The 19,771-nt window shown below is 40.1% G+C and overlaps 1 protein-coding gene across 2 annotated transcripts in view; it reads right to left on the minus strand.

The window, feature by feature from the left end:
• Positions 1-418: 418 nt before the first annotated feature.
• KIFBP (kinesin family binding protein) overlaps positions 419-19,771 on the minus strand; it is a 31,895-nt gene continuing 12,542 nt past the window's right edge. Inside the window, exons 5-7 of one of the 2 annotated variants that reach the window (XM_059662517.1) lie at positions 19,003-19,087; positions 7,684-7,799; positions 419-1,933 (exon numbers count right to left, since the gene is read on the minus strand). In XM_059662517.1, the coding sequence (XP_059518500.1) occupies positions 1,058-1,933; positions 7,684-7,799; positions 19,003-19,087 (1,077 nt within the window). In that variant the 3' untranslated portion in view covers positions 419-1,057. The remainder of the gene's footprint in view (positions 1,934-7,683; positions 7,800-19,002; positions 19,088-19,771) is intronic. The other variant, XM_059662518.1, reaches the window with a different exon arrangement.

A 19,771-nucleotide genomic window follows, 5' to 3' on the forward strand; every position in this document is an offset into this window, starting at 1 on the left:
ATATATTTTTTAAAAATGTTACAGAACCTTAGAGGTGACCTAGTCCTAAGCTTCCCAAAGCAATTTAATAGGCAAGCAACATACGCAACTATTCTCTGTATCAAATTTTACCACTAATCTTGACTTCTGCACTGTAAAGGGTCTTCATTTCTTAAAATAACTCACATGTATTAACAATATTATGAAGTACATATTCTTTTCTAACAGTGCTCAAAGGTTTATAAAATATACCAGGATCCTCTGATGAAAAACTGCAGCCAATTAAGAATTTTTTGGCACTTAGTAGTACTATAATAAATATTTATTCAATGACTGAGATTTTAATGTTTCTATATGTGCAGTGTTACTGAAGAAATATCCTTTGGCTTCAAATAAGGCAATACCTTTGAAGTTGCAAAACTCAATTCTTACAAGAAAACAAGAGTAAATGGAAGTTTTTATTAGTGAAACAAGTAAATTTGTATTTCCAACAAGGCTTTTATCCCCTATAGATGAGACAAACTACAATACTTTAAAACAACATAACTTAGTTTTTTAATATTTTCAAAATGAAAATATTTCTTTGGGAATTTAGGAAAGTAAACATTTAGGAAAAAATTGGGAAAAAATAACTATAGGAAGTTACTTTTTTTCTTTTAATCTTTATTGTTGAAAGTATTACAAGAAGTTACTTTTTCAATTTTAATAATAGGTTGGTCTACAAGATATATTAACCAGCATTTTTCCTCTCAAAGGATCCATCAGGTACTAGACAATGAAGAACCTACCTTTAGAAAATGAGGCAGGAAAAGTTTTATTTAAATAGGGAACATACACTCTAAAATACCAATCACATGTCACACTAACAAGTCAATCTACATAATTAGATATAAATTATTAATTACATTTATGTTGATTAAGGTCCTAGTAAAGACTACATTGGTCTGACTGTATCTCAAGTTCGAATTACACTCCTCTGGCTATAAAAGTAAATATAATAATGGAATTGGGCCCGTTTGACTAAGGGGAAAAAATATCTTCACTATTGCACATTTTTTTTCATTAAAAATGAAGTTTATTAAGTCAGGGCCATCTTGGTTCTAAATCTCTCCATTTTTGTTGGAAGAAGACGCACCATCTCTTTACTAAGTTCTAGCTCCACTTCTATTTCCTGAGCAGCTTCGGGGTGCTTTTCACAGTAATCAACAATAAATTTGTAATGTTCCAAGGATGTTGCCAAATTTTCTAGCTCTTTTTGGGGGTCTGAAGTGATGATTTTGCCATAGAGACGGGCAACTCGAAACTTAGCCAACATGGCAGGGCGAAGCACGTCTTCCCCTATATGCTCAGGAAACACTTTATTTGGGTCTCTCAGGGAGTCTAGGAAGAGCTGGTAGTACTTCATTGCTGACTTATTAAGATTATTTATTTTTTTTACAATGTGTGAATCGGGATCCCTCAGCTTGTCAGCAATGGCAACCTTCAAATCCATCATATCATAGTAAGCCTGTGCAATTTCAAACTGAATCTGTCTGTTGACCAACAGATAATACTGTGGATTCAGATCCACAGTTAGGGGCTCTAGCATGGCTATTCTACGTTTGTGCATCTTGCACCGTCTCTCCATGTCAGTTTCAAAGAACGCAAGCACTTTAAACAGAGCACTGTGGTCTTGGACAACTTCAATATGGTCAGTGACATAACCATCAATCTGAAAGAACTCTTTGGCTTCAGAGGCATAGTGCTGACCCAGTAAGAAAAGTCCTCTGGCTTCTTCAAAATCTAAAGGTCTCAAGTAGCTCACTTTCTCTTCCACTGCAGAGATGGCATCACAGAGCTCACCGGTTCCAAACTGCACAGCTTTCTTCCTGACGCTTTCTTCCTCATCGAGTTCTATTTTCCTTAAAGCTCTCAGTTCAGATTGTTTATCAAGATCAAGTTCTCCTATGTTGTCCTGAAAGAAAAAATAATTATGGCTAAGTAGGGTACTGATTTCCTGCTGCCAAATAATATTAGAGCAAACTGAAGAGTAAAAAAGAGAGAACTCTCCTAGTTCCTAGCTTGGTTTAGGGACATATAATAATCTTAAGCATCTTTTAGAAGATTTCTTCTAATTGTATTTTTTTTTAACATATGCCCCCCCCCCCTGCTTTGACCCCCTCTAGCTGGCCCGCAGGCTCCAGCCCACCCCCAGGTTCCCCTGTCCCAGGCCTTCAGCACCCTTTGTCTTGTCCATGGGTTATGCATATATGCATACAAGCTTTTTGGTTGATTACTTCCCACCCACCCACCCTCCCCCACCTTTTCTCTGAGAAACTGTATTTCAATTATATTAAAAACACAAGAAATTTGGAAGAAGTATTTAAATAGATTAACCATTTATATACTTTTATTACTATTTATTTTTTTATTTTATTGAGTGGAGAGATAAAACATCGATGGTTGCCTCCTGTATGCACCCTGACTGGGGATCGAATCCACCACCTTTTGGTTTATGGGACGACACTGCAGCCAACTGAGTACAATGGCCAGGACATATTAATTCCTCTTTTGGGACTCAAACTCATTTATAGTTATTCCTTCAGATAAGATAAATACATATGAAAGAACTTTAAACACTGTGAAACAGTATATACATGTAAGACATTATTAGATTTTAACAGAGTAAAACTGTAATATAAATCCTAAAAATATTTCAGACATGTCATTAAGATTAATGATATGATGTTTATGCTACAGATAAATTATTTAGAGAAATATAGTACAGAGAAATACTCTAGGTATTTTAAAGACATTAAAGTGAAGATAGAGTTAAATCTAACTTTGTAGTTAAAAGTTCTCTCTTCTACCTCCTGGGGCAAAAAAAACCATATATAACTAAAATGGTTTAAAAATAGAGTAAGCCCTGGCCAGTGTGGGAGCATCAGCCTGCACACTGAAGGGTCGAGGTCAAGGGTTCGATTTCCCATCAAAGGCATGTACCTGGGTTGCAGATTCAATCCCTGGCCCAATCAGGGCACGTGCGGGAGGCAACCAATCGATGTCTCTCTCAGATCCAAGTTTCTCTCTCTCTCTCTCTCTCTCTCTCTCGCCCCCCCCCTCCCCATTCCTCCCTCTACTCTCTCTAAAAACCATTGGAAAAAATATCCTCCGGTGAGGAACAACAACAAAAATTAAGCTCACCCTCCTCTTCCTGACCAATAAAATTAATGGTCAGATCCCTTAATGTTCAACCTCAAGGCCTTTCCTTCTTTTCTCTTGATTTTCTCTCTCTCCTACATTGTTCAAAATAAGAGCCATGTATGGATGATTACTGAGAACTTGAAATGTGGCGAGTCCAAACTGAGACATGGGCTAAGTAAAATAATACTTTTTAAAAAATATGTTTTTATTGATTTTAGAGAGGAAGGGAGAGGGGGGGAGAGAGAGAAACATCAATGATGAGAGAGAATCATTGACTGGCTGCCTCCTGCATGCCCCACAATGGGATCGAGCCCACAACCCGCGCATGTGCCCTTAACTGGAATCGAACCTGGGACCCTCCAGGTTCGCTCTACCCATTGAGCCAAACGGGCTAGGGCTAAAATAATACTTAATTCCCAAGAAATTTTTGTATAAATTTTCAATTGGAAATTTAAAATATTTCTTAGTTTTTAATATTGATGACCTATAGAAATGACAGGATTTTTTTTTTTCTGGATTAAAAATAGAATTAAAATTAATTTCACTTTTTTTTTTCCTTTTCTTAATATATTTTTTATTGATTTCAGAGCAGAAGGGAGAGAGATAGAAACATCAATGATGAGTCATTGATTGGCTGTCTCCTGCACACCCCCAACCCAGGCATGTGCCATGACCAGGAATTGAACCATGACCTCCTGGTTCATAGGTCGACCCTCAACCACTGAGCCATGCCGGCTGGGCTTTTCCCCCCTTTTCTAATGTGGCCACTAGAAAATCTGAAATTACATACATAGCTAGCATTACATTTCTATGGGACAGCACTGCTCTAAACAGGTGACTCCACCCACGCCATGGCTACAACTGCCTTCGTGTAAGGATGACTCGCAAGTGTACAGCTTCAGCCCAGACCTCTTCTCAAGCTCAGACCCATAAGCGCAGCTCCGAGTGCAGCATCTCCTCTCAGAATATTCAGAGCAAGCATGTCAAACTCTCGGCCCTCAGGCCGCATGCCTTGTTTATTTGGCCCGTGTTAGCCTTTGAGTTTGACATGCTTGATTCAGAGGCATCTCAGCACGTCCACAATGGAACTCCTGTGCTTCTCCAGCAAACGGGTTCCTGTTCTAGTGTTATCTTAGGGAAGAACACTTCATCCATGTGGACAGCCAGCAACCTAGGAATCATCCTTGACAAGTTTCTCTCGTCCCTTTACCCCACACTTCAAATCCATCACCAGGTCCTTAATGTTTTGGTTTCTAAACCAGTGGTCGCCAACCTTTTGGATCTCACGGACCACCAGTGGCCCGTGGACCACCGGTTGGCAACCACTGTTCTAAAATACCTCTTGAATCCATTCTTTTCTTCTTCTTCCATCTCTTCTGCCACCACCCTAGACCAAGCTACCTTCACATCTCATCTGACTGCTGCAGTGGTCTTGTAACTAATCTCCCTCATCCACTCTTGCTTTCCCTCAATTCGCTCTCCATTCTACTACCAAAGTGATTGTTCCAAAACCCTTCCAGCCTTCCATTCCTTGAAGGCCCTGCACGTTTTAGCCCCTTTCTAACTCTGTTCCATCACATCCTCTCTCTCTCTCATGCAGCCTCATGAGCCTCGGTTTCCTCCCTTCTGGTACCATGCTCCCTACGCCCTAGAACTTTCTAATACGCTGCGTCAGCCCCTGGGAGCAGTGCTCCCCCTTTCTCCAGCCCAGGTCATCCCTACTCTGTCCCAGAGCTTCCTTCAAATGTTACTTCCTCCTATTATATCTTCTCACACCACGTGTCTCTTTGTGGAACTTATCAAAGTTGTACTTGTACATGAAGTCAAAAAACAGGGTTGTTTTTTTGTTCATTATAGTACAATGACTAGCATAGAGATGGCATAAATACTTAAATAAGTGTGTGTATGTTTAAATTTAATTGAAACATTTTGAAATATGATCAAAGGATGAAGTTAAAGAAACACAAAAGGTCAGAGTAAGGAAAACCTGAGTCATTCTGTAGCAGGGCCACTATCTGAGCTTAAAGGAGTCGGGTGGTAGTCCTGGTGCCCAGTGTGGAGAACATCAACTACCTGAAGGGTAAGAGTTAAACCACAGTGCATTTTGCTTGACACAATTACTTCAAATGCAGGCCCTACGTCTCTAAATCTTGTTGACTTGCTTCTTGGCTGCTTGTTTATTTACATGCATTCTAGGCTGCTTTTTTTTTTTTTAAATATATTTTATTGATTTTTTACAGAGGAAGGGAGAGAGAGAGTTAGAAACATCGATGAGAGAGAAACATCGATCAGCTGCCTCCTGCACATCTCCCACTGGGGATGTGCCCGCAACCCAGGTACATGCCCTTGACCGGAATCGAACCCGGGACCTTTCAGTCCGCAGGCCGACGCTCCATCCACTGAGCCAAACCGGTTTCGGCTCTAGGCTGCTTTTTGAGAAGAAAGCAGACAGCTCTTCCTGGCTCCAACTTCTCTAAATACAAAACTCCCCTACTTCTTTCCCCTGCTTTCCCTACTTTACCCTCCCCATCTCTAAAATGTTCTCATCTTTGTAAGAGCTATGCTTCTAGGGTTTTGTGGTTTGTTCAGTTTTATTTTGTTTATAGTTTTACAAGGTTCTATATTATTTACTAGTAAAAATCATTTTACTTTAATGAATGCAAGTAGAAATAAAGCATAGTTAACTCCTCTAGGAAAAGTCGGTGTATCTAACTTAGTGTATTGCATCTGAAGGATTTTCCTCTTTAGTGGTTAGAAACTAGGATCCAGTATAGATCAGTAATAATGATGATGTTTGACATGTATTGAGGACTTGGTATATCTCGGGAACTTTTCTGAGCCACACACATGCCGGGGTCAAACCCCAGCAGGTCCAGGGGTTCCCAAAGGCGTAGACGGAGTCGGCGAAGAAGGAAGGACACGGAGACAGTGTTCAGTTGATCAGCAGCCTAGCCAGGATCTACAGCCAGGATCTCCAGCCAAGTTCTGGTCTGGATCTCCAGAGAGGTTCTGCTTAGGATCTCCAGCCAGGTTCAGTCACCAGGTTCTAGTCAGGTTCTCTTGCCATGTTCTATAATCAGGTTCAGTCCAAGATCTTTTGCCATGTTCTCTCGCTAGGCTCTGTTGCCAGTTTCTGTCCAGGATCTTTTGCCATGTTCTCTCCAGCGAAGTTCTTCTGTCTCTAGAGAACGTTGTGTGTAGGTTCTGTGCCTAGGTTCTGTCTCTCTTGGTTCTTCTAAGTTCTGTGTTCTAAGTTCTGTGTTCTAAGTTCTGTGTTCTAAGTTCTGTGTTCTAAGTTGTGTTGTTACATCTGTATTTATACCAGTTGATTCCAATCCTATCAATCTCTATTCCAAAGGTTAGGGCGTTTCTTATCTCCATTCCAGGGAGTAAAGATTATGTAGCTTAAGCATGATTGTTCGTAGTTAAAGTGATTAATTACCTGCCTGGCACTTAGTTTTAAGAGGTTTTATTCCCTCCCTAACTTCAGGGGAAAATCCCTACCTGGGGAAACAACCTTTATCAGAGACCTTGGTTAAAACACATAGTGCCAAGAAGGTGAGCAAACATATTAAGAACAGTATGCCATATATGCCAGGTCCCTTGAAACAGCAAGCATGGACCGGCTCCCGGCGCGCGCGCGCGCACACACACACACACACACACACACACACACAATTTAACTCTCATAACAACACTGTTAAGTACATACTATGGTTAACAGTGAGAAAACTGAAGCAGAGAGAGATTAAGTAAATTGCCTAGAGCAGTGGTCGCCAACCTTTCAGACCTACTGACCACAGGTTGGCGACCGCTGGCCTAGAGCACATAGCTACAAATTGGCAGGGCTGTTTCAAATATATTTATATTTATTTTTATAAATACACATATTCACAGGGTGGGACAAAAGTAAGTTTACAGTTGTGAGTACATGAAAGTTTATTTTATATTATTATTTATGAACTATTGTGTTAATTACTGTTATTTTCCATATGAACTGTAAACCCACTTTTGCCCCACCATATATTATATATATATTGCTTAAAATATATAAGATTAGTAAGAATTGTTTCCTGCCCTCAAGGTGCTTATAGTCGAAAGAGGTAAAGGAACATAAATAGGGATAATACAAAGCAGAATTTAAGTGACTTAGGAAGGGGTAAGAAAAGTTCCATGGAGTTTACAGGAAGGAGATGATATCTGAAGGGGGAGAAGAATTATGCATTTAATCATTATTTATTGAGAACCTAGTATACCTAAAGATGGTGATATAAATATGATGTAGATCCCACTTCTCAGGGAATTATATTCTATCCAAAGGAAAGTCTTCAAGGAAGAAGTGGTATTTGAGAAAGGCCTTGAACGGTAAGATTTTAAAAGATAGAGTAAGAAATACTTAGAGCATTCTGCATGTCTTGCATAATGAACATGCAATGAATGAGCCCAAGAAGCATAATCCCCATTTTAAGCTTTTACTTATGTCCTGCTCATTTAAGAAAAGGCGACTTCTGACTGCATTACCTGCATTGACTGTTGAGCATTCTGCATGAGTGTCAAACAGTATTTGATCCAGCATCTTGCTATTTCCCCTTTTCTTTGATGATAAAGCTCTGGCACATCTCCTTCAGTTTCAGTAGCTACAATTACAAACATGATTTGTCTAAGTTAATGGTCACAATTATAATGTTCATTGTTATTCATTCCTTTTTTAAAAAATTTATTTTTATTAATTTCAGATAGGAAGGGAGAGGAGAGAGAGAGAGAGAGAAACATCAATGATGAAAGAGAATCATTGATCAGCTGCCTCTTGCACACCCCAAATTAGGAATAGAGCCTGCAACCTGGGCATATGCCCTGACCGGGAATCGAACCGTGATTTTTAGGTTCATAGGTCGATGTTCAACCACTGAACCACGCCAGCTGGGCATGAGTCTTTTTTATATCACTTTTTCCTATATAAGTAACAGATTCTTACTGAAGCACTGGGAAAAATACCCCACTCCAAATCCCTACCACCCAGAGGTACTCACTGATATTATTTTTGCATATTTCTTTCTAGTTTTTTCTTATGTATTATCTGTAGGTGAAAACTAAGGTCAAGATATATATATATTCAGTTTTAAATATAGCTTTTCGCCTGGCCAGCATGGCTCAGTGGTTGAGCATCGACCTATGAACCAGGTCATGGTTCGATTCTCGGTCAGGGCACATGTCTGGGTTGCAGGCTCAATCCCCAGTGGGGAGCATGCAGGAGGCAACCGATCAATGAATCTCTCTCATCATTGATGGTTTTTCTCTCTCTCTCTCTCTCTCACCCTCTTCTTTCCTCTATGAAATCAATAAAAATATATTTTAAAAAATTAAACTTTACCAAAACTTATGCACTAATACAGACCATACACAGTGCCATTCGCAGTTGAGAGAAATGTAAACCTACAGATGCAGTATTTAATAACTGTAAAATATGATTTTAAATGTAAAATAGCTGTAATACATACTATACTACTGTATAATTTCATAGCCACTTCCTGTTGCTATTGTGGTGGTCTCAAGTGTTGCAAGTATCTTCTTAAAATGCTGTGTAAATGCTAATCATCTCTGAGCAGTTCATTTCCCCGGTAAATTGCATATTGCAGTAAAAAGTGACCTCTCAGGGTCTCACGTATTTTTTGTCATATTTAGTGCAGCACTGTAAGCCCTGAATAACACCATGGCGCCAAACGAAGTGCCTCTAGCACTGCCTCTGGAAGTGCTCCCAAGAAGCAGAGAAAAAGACATGACAAGAAAAACTGCTTGATAAGTACTGTAGATGGAGTTCTGCAGCTGCAACTGCTGCCATTTCAAGATAAATGAATCCAGGATAAGGATTGGTGTTAAAAAAAATAAATTGTGAAGCTGTCACTGTAACTACACCAGCAGGCATGAAGACCTTGAACTTTTTGCAAAATACCTTTTATCTAGTACTAAAAATGCAGCTTTTATGTGGGTGCAGGATTACTTAAGAAAGGCATACCTAGAGATGTGAGGCACAACTAATATGATTTGAGAAAAAGCAAAGTCACTATATGACAATTTAAAGCAAAAGGAAGGTGAAGGTTCTTAAGCTGGAGAATTTAATGCCAGCAATGAATGATTTGATACTTTTAGAAAGAGGTTTGGTTTTAAAATCTGAAGTTAACAGAGAAGCAGCTTCTGTCGACCAAGAGGCAGCAGACAAGTTCCTAGATGCTATTGAGAAAATCATTGTGGAGAAAGGATATCTGCCTGGACAGTTTTTTAATGCAGGTGAAAGTGCACTAATCGGGGGGGGGGGGGGAGGGGAGGCCACAAAGGACATTTATTAATAAGGCAGAGAAGCAAGCGCCAGGAGTTAAGATAGGAAGGATAGCCTAGCTCTACTGTTCTGTGCAAATGCAGGCGGGTTTATGATCAGGAGTGCCCTTATATATGGTGCTGCTAACCCTGAGCCTTGAAGGGAAAGAGTAAATACCAGCTTTCAGTCAACAAGAAAGCCTGGACAACAAGAACACTTTTTCTCAATTGGTTCCACTGATGCTTTGTCCCTAAAGGCAAGAGTTAACCTGCCAGTAAGGGACTGCCTTTTAAAGTTCTTTTAATATTGCACAGTGCCCCTGGCCATCCAGGCCCTATGAGTTCAACACCAATGGCATCTAAGTGATCTACTTGCCCCCAAACACATCTCTAATTCAGCCTCTAGATCAGGGGGTCACAAAGACCTTTAAGGTCTTTGTATCATGCATGGTACTCTATGGAAAGGATTGTCACTCTATGGAAGTGGACACCGATAGAAAGTCTAGAAGGATTACACCATTGGAGATGCCATCGTTGTTACAGAAAAAGCCATGAAAGCCATCAAGCCCAAAACAATAAAGTCCTGCTGTTGTTAACTGCGTCTAGATGATGTGGATGACTTCACAGAATTTATGACGGAGCCAATCAAGGAAATCATGAGATTGTGGATATTGCAAAAAAAAGGGGGGGGGGAGGGGGTAAGAATCTTGGAGAAATTCAAGAGTTAAAAGACATCACATCAGAAGACAACATGATGAAGATTAGTGCATCTGAACCAGTGCCAGAGGAAGAGGAAGATGCAGAAGAGGCAGATGAAGAGGGAGATGAAGGGGCAGTGCCAGAACGCAAACTGACCTGCGTCAATCTAGCAGAAGGGTCTGATTATTCAAAACTGCTTTTTACTTATTTCATGACAAGAACCCTTCTATGATACAGGCACAGTAAAGCAAATGTGGGAGGATTGGTTCTTAATAGAAACATTTTAGAGAAATGAAAAAGCAGAAAAGTCAGACAGAAAATAAAGGTATTTCCATGAAGTTAGAGTGTGCCTGCCTACACTTCCACCTCTTCTGCTTCTGCCACCCAAAACAGCAAGACTAACCCCATCCTCAGCATACTCAGCATGAAGACTAGGATGAAGACTTTCATGATGATCCACTTCCACTTAATGAATAGTAAGTAAATCATTATCATGATGCAAAGCTAATGAACTTTTCTGTGTATGCCTGTCTTCATGTGAAAACCTAATAACTGTATGAGACACTTTTGTTATCACCTAAGTATTCATTGTGTAAGGACATCATGTGCAAGACCTGAAGAGGATAGCCTATCCTTACATAGGCATAAGGTGAGTGATATTTAGTGTAAAATTAGTAATGTTTTCATTTTCTTACTGTTTCATAACTTTGCTTTCAAAGAATTACATTAACATACAGTATGCTTCTCTCTCTCGCAATTGGAGAAACTAGGTATCACCTAATCACAGGTAAGTGGTTTTAAAAAATGTAATGTTTTCAATATGTATTATGACTATGACTGTAATACTATATGCTATGAAAATTTTATAATGATTCATTCATTAGTGGATAAGTTAGACTACCGTGAAAGCAATCATATCAATTACACTAAACTACCATAAAGCAATCAATATTTTTGCTTCATTATCAATGCATGAATCATACCTGTAAATAAATGTAAATTTCTTTCTCAAATTATCTTTTCATTTTTGTTGTCTAATGTAATATGTGTAACATACAGTGTTTTGTATCATATAAGACAATACTGATGTAGGTACTGACAGGATTAATCTTGTAAACTTTATGGTGCTTAATGTATTATAGTGCAATACTATAAATACATGTTTCTCTTCCTTATGATCTTAATATTTTCTTTTTTTCTATCTACTTTATTGTAAGAATATAGGATATAATACACATATTGTGTTAATCAACTGTTTATGTTATTGGTAAGACTTTGGGTCAACAGTAGGCTATAGTGAAGATTTTTGGGAGTCAGAAGTTATATGCTAATTTTTTACTTTGTAGGAGGTCAGAACCCCTGACTTTTTCAACGGTCACCTGTATTTAATATAATGTGTGTTCCTCTAACTCTTCATAGCCTCTGTATTCTTCTGATCCACAATGATAAAGAAAATTGTGACCTTATTATAAAACCTGTTACATGATCAAATACACATTTTAAAATTAAGATATGACATATAACATTATACTAGCTTCAGGTATGTGACATTCAAATATTCTATCCTCTATAATAAAAGGCTAATGTGCAAATTGACCGAAAGGCAGAAAGTCCCGTCGCTATGACGCACACTAACCACCAGGGGGCAGATGCTCAGCGCAGGAGCTGCCCCCTGGTGGTCAGTGCGCTCCCAACAGGGGGAGCACCGCTCAGCCAGAAACCGGGCTCACAGCTTGCGGGAGCCTCTCCTGGCTCCATGGCAGCGCTAAGGATTTCTGACTGCTGTGGGGAACAGGCCTAAGCTGTCAGACATCCCCTGAGAGGTCCCGGACTGTAAGAGGGCACAGGCTGGGCCCTGTTTCGTGCACCGGGCCTCTAGTTTATATATACAGTGAGGCCTTGACTTACGAGTGTCCCAACTTACGAGTTTTTTGAGATACGAGCCATCTCTTGGCCAATTTTCTGCTTTAAGTTGCGAGCTAAAATTCGGGTTACGAGTCAGCTTAAGATACCCCACCGCTAGTTGGCGCAGCGAACATCACAGTGAACGCCACAACATCAGCCCAGCATCACGTGTCTCACTCGTTCACTTTTTGATTTGACATATGAGTGAGTTACAAGCTCCGTCACGGAACGAATTAAACTCGTAAATCAAGGTCCCACTGTATTGTAAAATGATCACAGTAAGTCTAGTTACTACACAGTTACATTATTTTTCTTGTGATGAGAACTTTTAAGACCCACTCTCTTAGCAAATTTCAAGTATGCAATACATTATTAACTACTAGAGGCCCGGTGCACGGAATTCGTGCACATGGGGGGGGTGGGGGGGGTTCCTCAGCCCGGCCTGCGCCCTCTCGTAGTCCAGGAGCCCTCAGAGGATGTCTGACTGGCAGCTTAAAGTTGTCAGTCGGACATCCTTAGCACTGCCGCAGAGGCAGGAGAGGCTCCCGCCACCGCCGCTGCACTTGCCAGCTGTGAGCCTGGCTTCTCTCTGAGCAGTGCTCCCCCTGTGGGAGCACACTGACCACCAGGGGGCAGCTCCTGTGTTGAGCGTCTGCCCCCTGGTGGTCAGTGCGCATCACAGTGACTGGTCATTCTACCATTTGGTTGATTTGCATATTGGCCTTTTATATAGGACTAGAGGCCCAATGCACAAAATTTGTGCAAGAGTAGGCCTTCCTTCCCCTGGCTGCCGGCACCGGCTTCCTTCTGGCACCCGGGACCTGGGCTTCCCTCGCAGTCCCAGCTTCATCTGGAAGGTTGTCCGGAAGGACGTCCAGTCTAATTAGCACATTATGCTTTCATTAGTATAGTCACCATGCTATATGTTACATCCCCATAACATGTATTTTATGACTGAAGTTTGTACCTTTTGAACCCCTACACATCGCACCCAACCCTTGCCTCTGGCAACTATCAATCTGTTCTCTGTATTTGAGTTCAACTTTTTCTTAGATTCCACATATAAGTGAGGTCATACAGGATTTGTCTTTTCTGTCTGACTTATTTCACTTAGCGTAATGCCTTCAATGTCCACTTATATTATCACAAAGATTCCCACCCCCCTTTTTAAAAAATATATTTTTATTTCAGAGAGGAAGGGAGAGGGAGAGAGATAGAAACATCAATAATGAAAGAACCATTGATTGGCTGCCTCCTGCATTCCTTCTAAGGGGAATAGAACCCAGGACCCCTTAGTCTGCAGGCCGATGCTATATCCACTGAGCCAAACCAGCCAAGGCGCCCCCCGCCCTCCCTTTTTTACCACCATTATAATAGCAATATATTTTTGCCCTAGCCAGCGTGGCTCAGTTGGTTGGAGCATTGTCCCCCATACGAAAGGTTGCAGGTGCAATTCCCAGTCAGGGCACATACCTAGGTTGTGGGTTCAATCCCTGGTCGGGGCATGTACCGAAGGCAACCAATTGATGTTCTCTCTCACCTCTCTCACATCTCTCTCTCTCTTCCATAACTCTCTCTCTCTCTCTCCTTCCCTCCTCCTTCCACTCTTTGTGGCTTAGTGGTTGAGCATGGACTTATGAACCAGGAGGTCATGGTCTAATTTGCAGTTGTAGACTCAATCCCCAGTAGGGGACATGCAGGAGGTAGCCAATCAATGATTCTCTCTCATCATTGATGTTTTTTTGTTGTTGTTTTTTTTAAATATATTTTATTGATTTTTGAGAGGAAAGGAGAGGGGGAGAGAGAAACATCAATGATGAGAATCATTGATTGGCTGCCTCCTGCACGCCCCCCACTGGGGATCGAGCCCACAACCCAGGCATGTGCCCTTGGCTGGAATCGAACCCAGTACCCCTCAGTCCTCAGGCTGACGCTCTACCCATTGAGCCAAACCATCCAGGGCATCATTGATGTTTTTGTCCCTCTCTCTTCCTCTCTGAAATCAATAAAAATATATTTGTAAATAAATAAATAATCAGTGGGCATATCCTCAGGTAAAGATTTAAAAATAAAATTTTTTTTCACTTCCCAAGAAACATTTTTTTTTTGTTACTGTTAATCCAAACCCTAGGATATTTTTCCATTGATTTTTAGAGTGTAAAAGGAGGGGGAGACACAGAAGGAGAAACATTGATGTGAGAGAGACTGGGGCCAGGGATCATCAAGACTACAACCTAGCCGAAACCGGTTTGGCTCAGTGGATAGAGAGTTGGCCTGCGGACTGAAAGGTCCCAGGTTCGATTCTGGTCAAGGGCATGTGCCTTGGTTGCGGGCACATCCCCAGTAGGAGATATGCAGGAGGCAGTTGATCGATGTTTCTCTCTCGTCAATGTTTCTAATTCTCTATCTCTCTCCCTTCCTCTCTGTAAAAAATCAATAAAATATATTAAAAAAAAAAAAAAAGACTACAACCTAGGTAGGTGCCCTTGACCTGGAATCGAACCTGGGACCCTTCAGTCTGCAAGCTGATGCTCTATCCACACAGCTAAACCGGCTCTACAAAACAATTTTTACCCTATTCAGAATGCATGTCTTAGATATTTCAAGCATCTTATTAGAAACGAATGTTTATTATCATGATCACAGACTTGTTCCAAAACTTAATATTGAGTATAAGTTTTTTTGAAATTCTCACCCGAGGACATTTTCATTGATTTTTTGAGAGGAGGTGGGGAGGAGGGAGAAAAACATACATAAGAGAAACATTGATCGGTTGCCTCCCATAAGCACCTGGACTGGGACCGGGGATTGAAACAGCAACCCAGGTATGTACTCTGACCAGGAATCGAACCCAAAACCTTTTGGTGTACAGGATGATACTCCTACCGACTGAGCCACACTGGCCAGGGCCTATGTTTAATTTCATCTGAGCCTTAATTCCAAGCCTTCCCAAGGTTGCAGAGTCCCCCACGCCCCATCCCCAACTCTCCAGAGAGAAGCTTTTTCATCTCCAGCCAGTGGAGGAGGTTGGAGGGGCATGAGGTAGGGAAGGGTCAAGTTAGTGGTCTTTTGGCTCAAGCAATGGAGTTCTGGACTTGGAACCATCCTGCTTGCATCTGAATGCCACCTCTGCCCCTTACTATGTGACACTGCACAGCTGTTGGAGCTCTCTGTGCTCCAGTTCCCTACCTGTAAAGTACAGAATGTAACAGTGACTGTCAGAGAGTATTGCTATGAGGATGTAATGAAATGATACCCACAAAGAATGTAGGACAGGATATGGTACATGCAGGTGCTCAACATCATTATTAATAAAATTGGACTAAGAAAAGCATCACTCATACAGGTTTTTAGAATACCTACTTTAATAAAAATATGAATTCTGTATTTCATGTCTATAAGTGAATCCTTATGAGGTAGTTGGAAAGCAGTTTCCTTTAATTATTTAAACATTTGCTTTTACCATCTTCCCTATGCTGTGGTCTCTGTTAATGAAGAAATAGTGCTAAACAAGTGAAGGTTAGCATAGCTCCTAACCAACTTATCAAAAATTCCAAATTAGGGGAATCCAAATTGAAATAGATTTCTAATGAATTAAAAGTATCCCTTAGTGGAAAGCATCCTCCAAAATAATGTTCAGAATGATAGTGGCAGTTTAATAAAGGGCCAATTATTTAATTTTGTAACATGAGTCCTATGTCCAGCTTTACCAAAATATTGTTACATTTGTGGAAGGTATTCCCTTTTACAAGGAAAAACTTAAAATTATAAATAAATTTGGTTTAAATTATGTTGGTTTTCACTAGTATTTTACAAAACCCTTTATAACATGAAATAACAGTATAGTTATTAATCCACATACTTTCCTCTGTAGTTTCCATCAATAAGGGTGTGCCATCAACACCACCAATGCCCAGTACAACAGAAGCACTGACCAGTTCTACAGGGAGAGAATCAACTCTCCTCTAAGCGACACAGAAGGTGGCACTGATGTAAGTTACCAGTGGCTTGGATTGTCTCCTTCAGATGAACATTCGTTTCAATAGAAAAAGGGATTTTTAAATGGTAAAGCTTTCTACCTGAATTCTCTTTTAAGAAAACAGTTGATTCTCACTGTGAACAATAAATGAGCAAATACTGAAACATTGCTCCTACAGGAAATACAGGGTTAGGTTCCTATGAGCTTCTGGTCACATTTTTGTCAACTGATCAATATATAACCTCATCATACAAGTGTTTATTTAAAGACACCTTATTTAATATACATTAACATTGAATTCATGGCCAACAGCACTATACACTTGTGTCTGAATGAAGCTTATTTCACACTGTATTTTCTCCATAAGGCCTTCATGTACTGAGGAAACTAGACAGCACTTCAGCACTACATCTGGGGGCTATTATAAATAATGAAATCACCAACAAAAAGCACAAAAATGTCACACTAAATAGACCACAAAAAGGACACTTGTTTTACAGTATGAGAGCTGAAACCTCAACTGGGGAATGTGCACCTTGAACAATTCAAATTCTTTGCTATTCTGCACATGTCTGCAAATGACTGCAGAAGTGCCTTGAGCACTGATTTGGGGGTTACAAGTAAATTGTAGCAAGTAGGTGAATTCCCAAATATGAAATCCACAAATGATGAGGATTGACTGTACTTTGGAACCTGCACTTAGATATGAAGTCCTTAATCTTTCCTCTACAGAAATGGGTTCTTGAATTCCTTAAGGTTTGAAAGTAAAAGTTACTGGATCGATACCTTACGAAAATGTGTTCAGAGACCTGTGTAAGCATGTCACAGATTTTATACTGGGAAGTTTTTTTAATTGAGGTATTATTGACATATATTATTATACTAGAGGCCGGTGAACAAAATTCATGCGGGGGGAACCCCTTGGGGGATGTCTGACTGCCAGTTTAGGCCCGATCCCCGGGCCTAAACTGGCAGTCAGATATCCCTCTCACAATCCTGGAACACTGGTTCCTAATTGCTCACCTGCCTGGTCACCCCTAACTGCCCCCCCTTGCTGGCCTGATCACCCCCAATTGCCCCCTCCCTGCCGGCCTAGTCACTCCTTACTGCCCCCCCTGCCCGCCTGGTTGCTCCCAACTGCACCCCACCAGCCTAGTTGCCCCACGCAGCCTGCTTGTTCAGTCACTTGGTTGTCCCTCACTAACCCCCCTGCCGGCCCGGTTGTAGGCAGCCATCTTGTGAGGGCATGAGGGTTAATTTGCATATTACCCCTTTATTATATAGGATTAGCTTCAGATGTATGTGATTTGATATTTGCATATTGCAAAATGATCACAAGTCTAGTTAATATCCATCACCACACAGCCACAAAATATTTTTTCTTGTGACGAGGACTTTTAAGATTTACTCTTAGCAACTTCCAAATAGGTAATACAGTTAACCATGCTATATATTACAACTCCATAATGTAATTATTTTAAAACTGGAAGTCTGTACCTTTCTCCAAAAAAATATTTCCTTCTAAATAATATTCCACTGTATATGTACGCTACATTTTCATTATCCATTCACCCACGGATAGATACTGGGGTTGCTTCCAATCTTGGCTATTATAAATACTGCTGCAGGGCAGATACTTTTTGGGTTAGTGTTTTCCTTTCCTTTGGATATATACCCAGAAGTGGAATTGCTGGTTCATAAGGTAGCTCTATTTTTATTTTTTGAGGAACCTCCATACTGTTTTCCCACAGAGGTGGAACCAATTTGTACAAAAGTACACAAGGGTCCCCTTTCTCCACATCCTCACCAACACTTATTTCATGACTTTTTGATCTAACAAGTGTGAGATATAAATGTTAACTGTGGTTTTTAAGACTAAAACACTGTAATTAAAAAACTAGCTATTTGGACACATCATTTATGTAGTATTCCAACCAAAAGTATATATAGCAGTGCCACCTTTTCTGTGGTCTTGCTTTCCATGGTTTCAGTTCCCCAAGTTCAACAATGGTCTGGAAATATTAAATGGAAAATTCCAGAAATAACTCATAAGTTTTAAAATCGCATGACATTCTTAGTAGTGTGATGACATCTCATACTGTCCTATTCCATCCCTTTGTCCAGTGTACCCACGCTGTGTAAACATGACCTGCTGTTAGTCACTTAGTAGTCACCTAGATTGATTGCTGCTGGTATCACAGTGCTTGTGTGCAAGTAACCCTCATTTTAATAATGGCCCCAAAGCACAAGAGCAGTTTAAACTTTGTAGTAGGTATATATAAACAAGAAAAAAAACACAGTAGATGTAGAGTTCAATACTAACCACAGTTTCAGGCATCCACTGGGGGTCTTGGGACATATCCCCTGTAGGTAAGGGGGTACTATTGTAATCTGAATCTTAGTGTAAGAAAACATCAACATACCAACTGATGAAAATTCTATGAAATGACTGGCCTGTATTTTTCAAAAATGTCCATATGATGAAAGACAGAGAGGTTGAGGAACATTCCAGATTTAAAAAGACTAAAGAGGTGTGAAAACTAAACGCAATATGCAATCTTGAACTGGATATTCTGGTACTAGAAAAGAACTACTATAAAGGACATTATGAGGACAATTAATGAAATAGAAATATGCATTACAGATAAGAGAATTGTATCATTTCTTTTTCTATGATTACATAAAACATCCTTATCCTTAAGAAATACACATTTAAGTATTAAGGGGTAAAGAAGTCTAATGTATGCAATCTTCTGTCAAATGGTTCAGAAACAAAAATAAAATATGACTGCAAATGAGGCAAATATTAAAAACAGGTGAATTTAGAAGGTCATATAATAGTAGTGGGTAGTTTTTTGTTTTGTTCTTGAATTTTCTAAAGTTAAATTATTTAAAATAAAGTTTTAAAAAGCTATATATAATAAAACATGTACATATAAACTTACTGTCTTCTGTGGTTGGGTTCTTTCCAGTTTGACCAAAAATGACATTAGCAGCTGATAAACAGTGCCTGGCCTCCATAAAGCATTGCTGTTAAGGAAATAAACAAGAGTAAATGCAACTGTCCCACAGCCTTATTTGTAATTGATATGGGAAAAGCTATTAAAATCAGTAAAAACCACTAAGGAGACCCGGTATAGTCGCCGAACATTAAGAAGACATGTTATGGTATTATCAAGTTACAAGGCTGCCTCAAAGAAGTACAATGCCCCCAAACTCTTAAAAAGCCAAACTGACTGGAAGACAGCTGCTGACTGAGTTGGCTCTCCTCAGGTAATCAGTAAGTATACAACAATAGCTATCATCATAGACTCAAAGTGCCTCAGATCATCTTTAGGTTCTGCCCAAATAGCCAAAGTGCACAACTTCTTAGACCAGCGGTTCTCAACCTGCGGGTCGCGACCCCTTGGGCGGTCGAACGACTCTTTCACAGAGGTCACCTAAGACCATCCTGCATATCAGATATTTACATTACGATTCATAACAGTAGCAACATTACAGTTATGAAGTAGCAATGAAAATAATTTTCTGGTTGGGTCACAACATGAGGGACTGTATTTAAAGGGCCAGAAGGTTGAGAACCACTGTCTTAGACCATTTACATTCTGTCAGAGGACTTAAAGATTTGATGTTTTTTAGGTTTAGAGATCCCTTTTATGTCCTACCATTCAAAGGCAAAAATAATGATAAGAGATTCCTGTCTTCTAAAAATCT

This window comes from Myotis daubentonii, chromosome 13 (assembly GCF_963259705.1).
Source record: "Myotis daubentonii chromosome 13, mMyoDau2.1, whole genome shotgun sequence".
Classification (NCBI taxonomy): Eukaryota; Metazoa; Chordata; class Mammalia; order Chiroptera; family Vespertilionidae; genus Myotis; species Myotis daubentonii.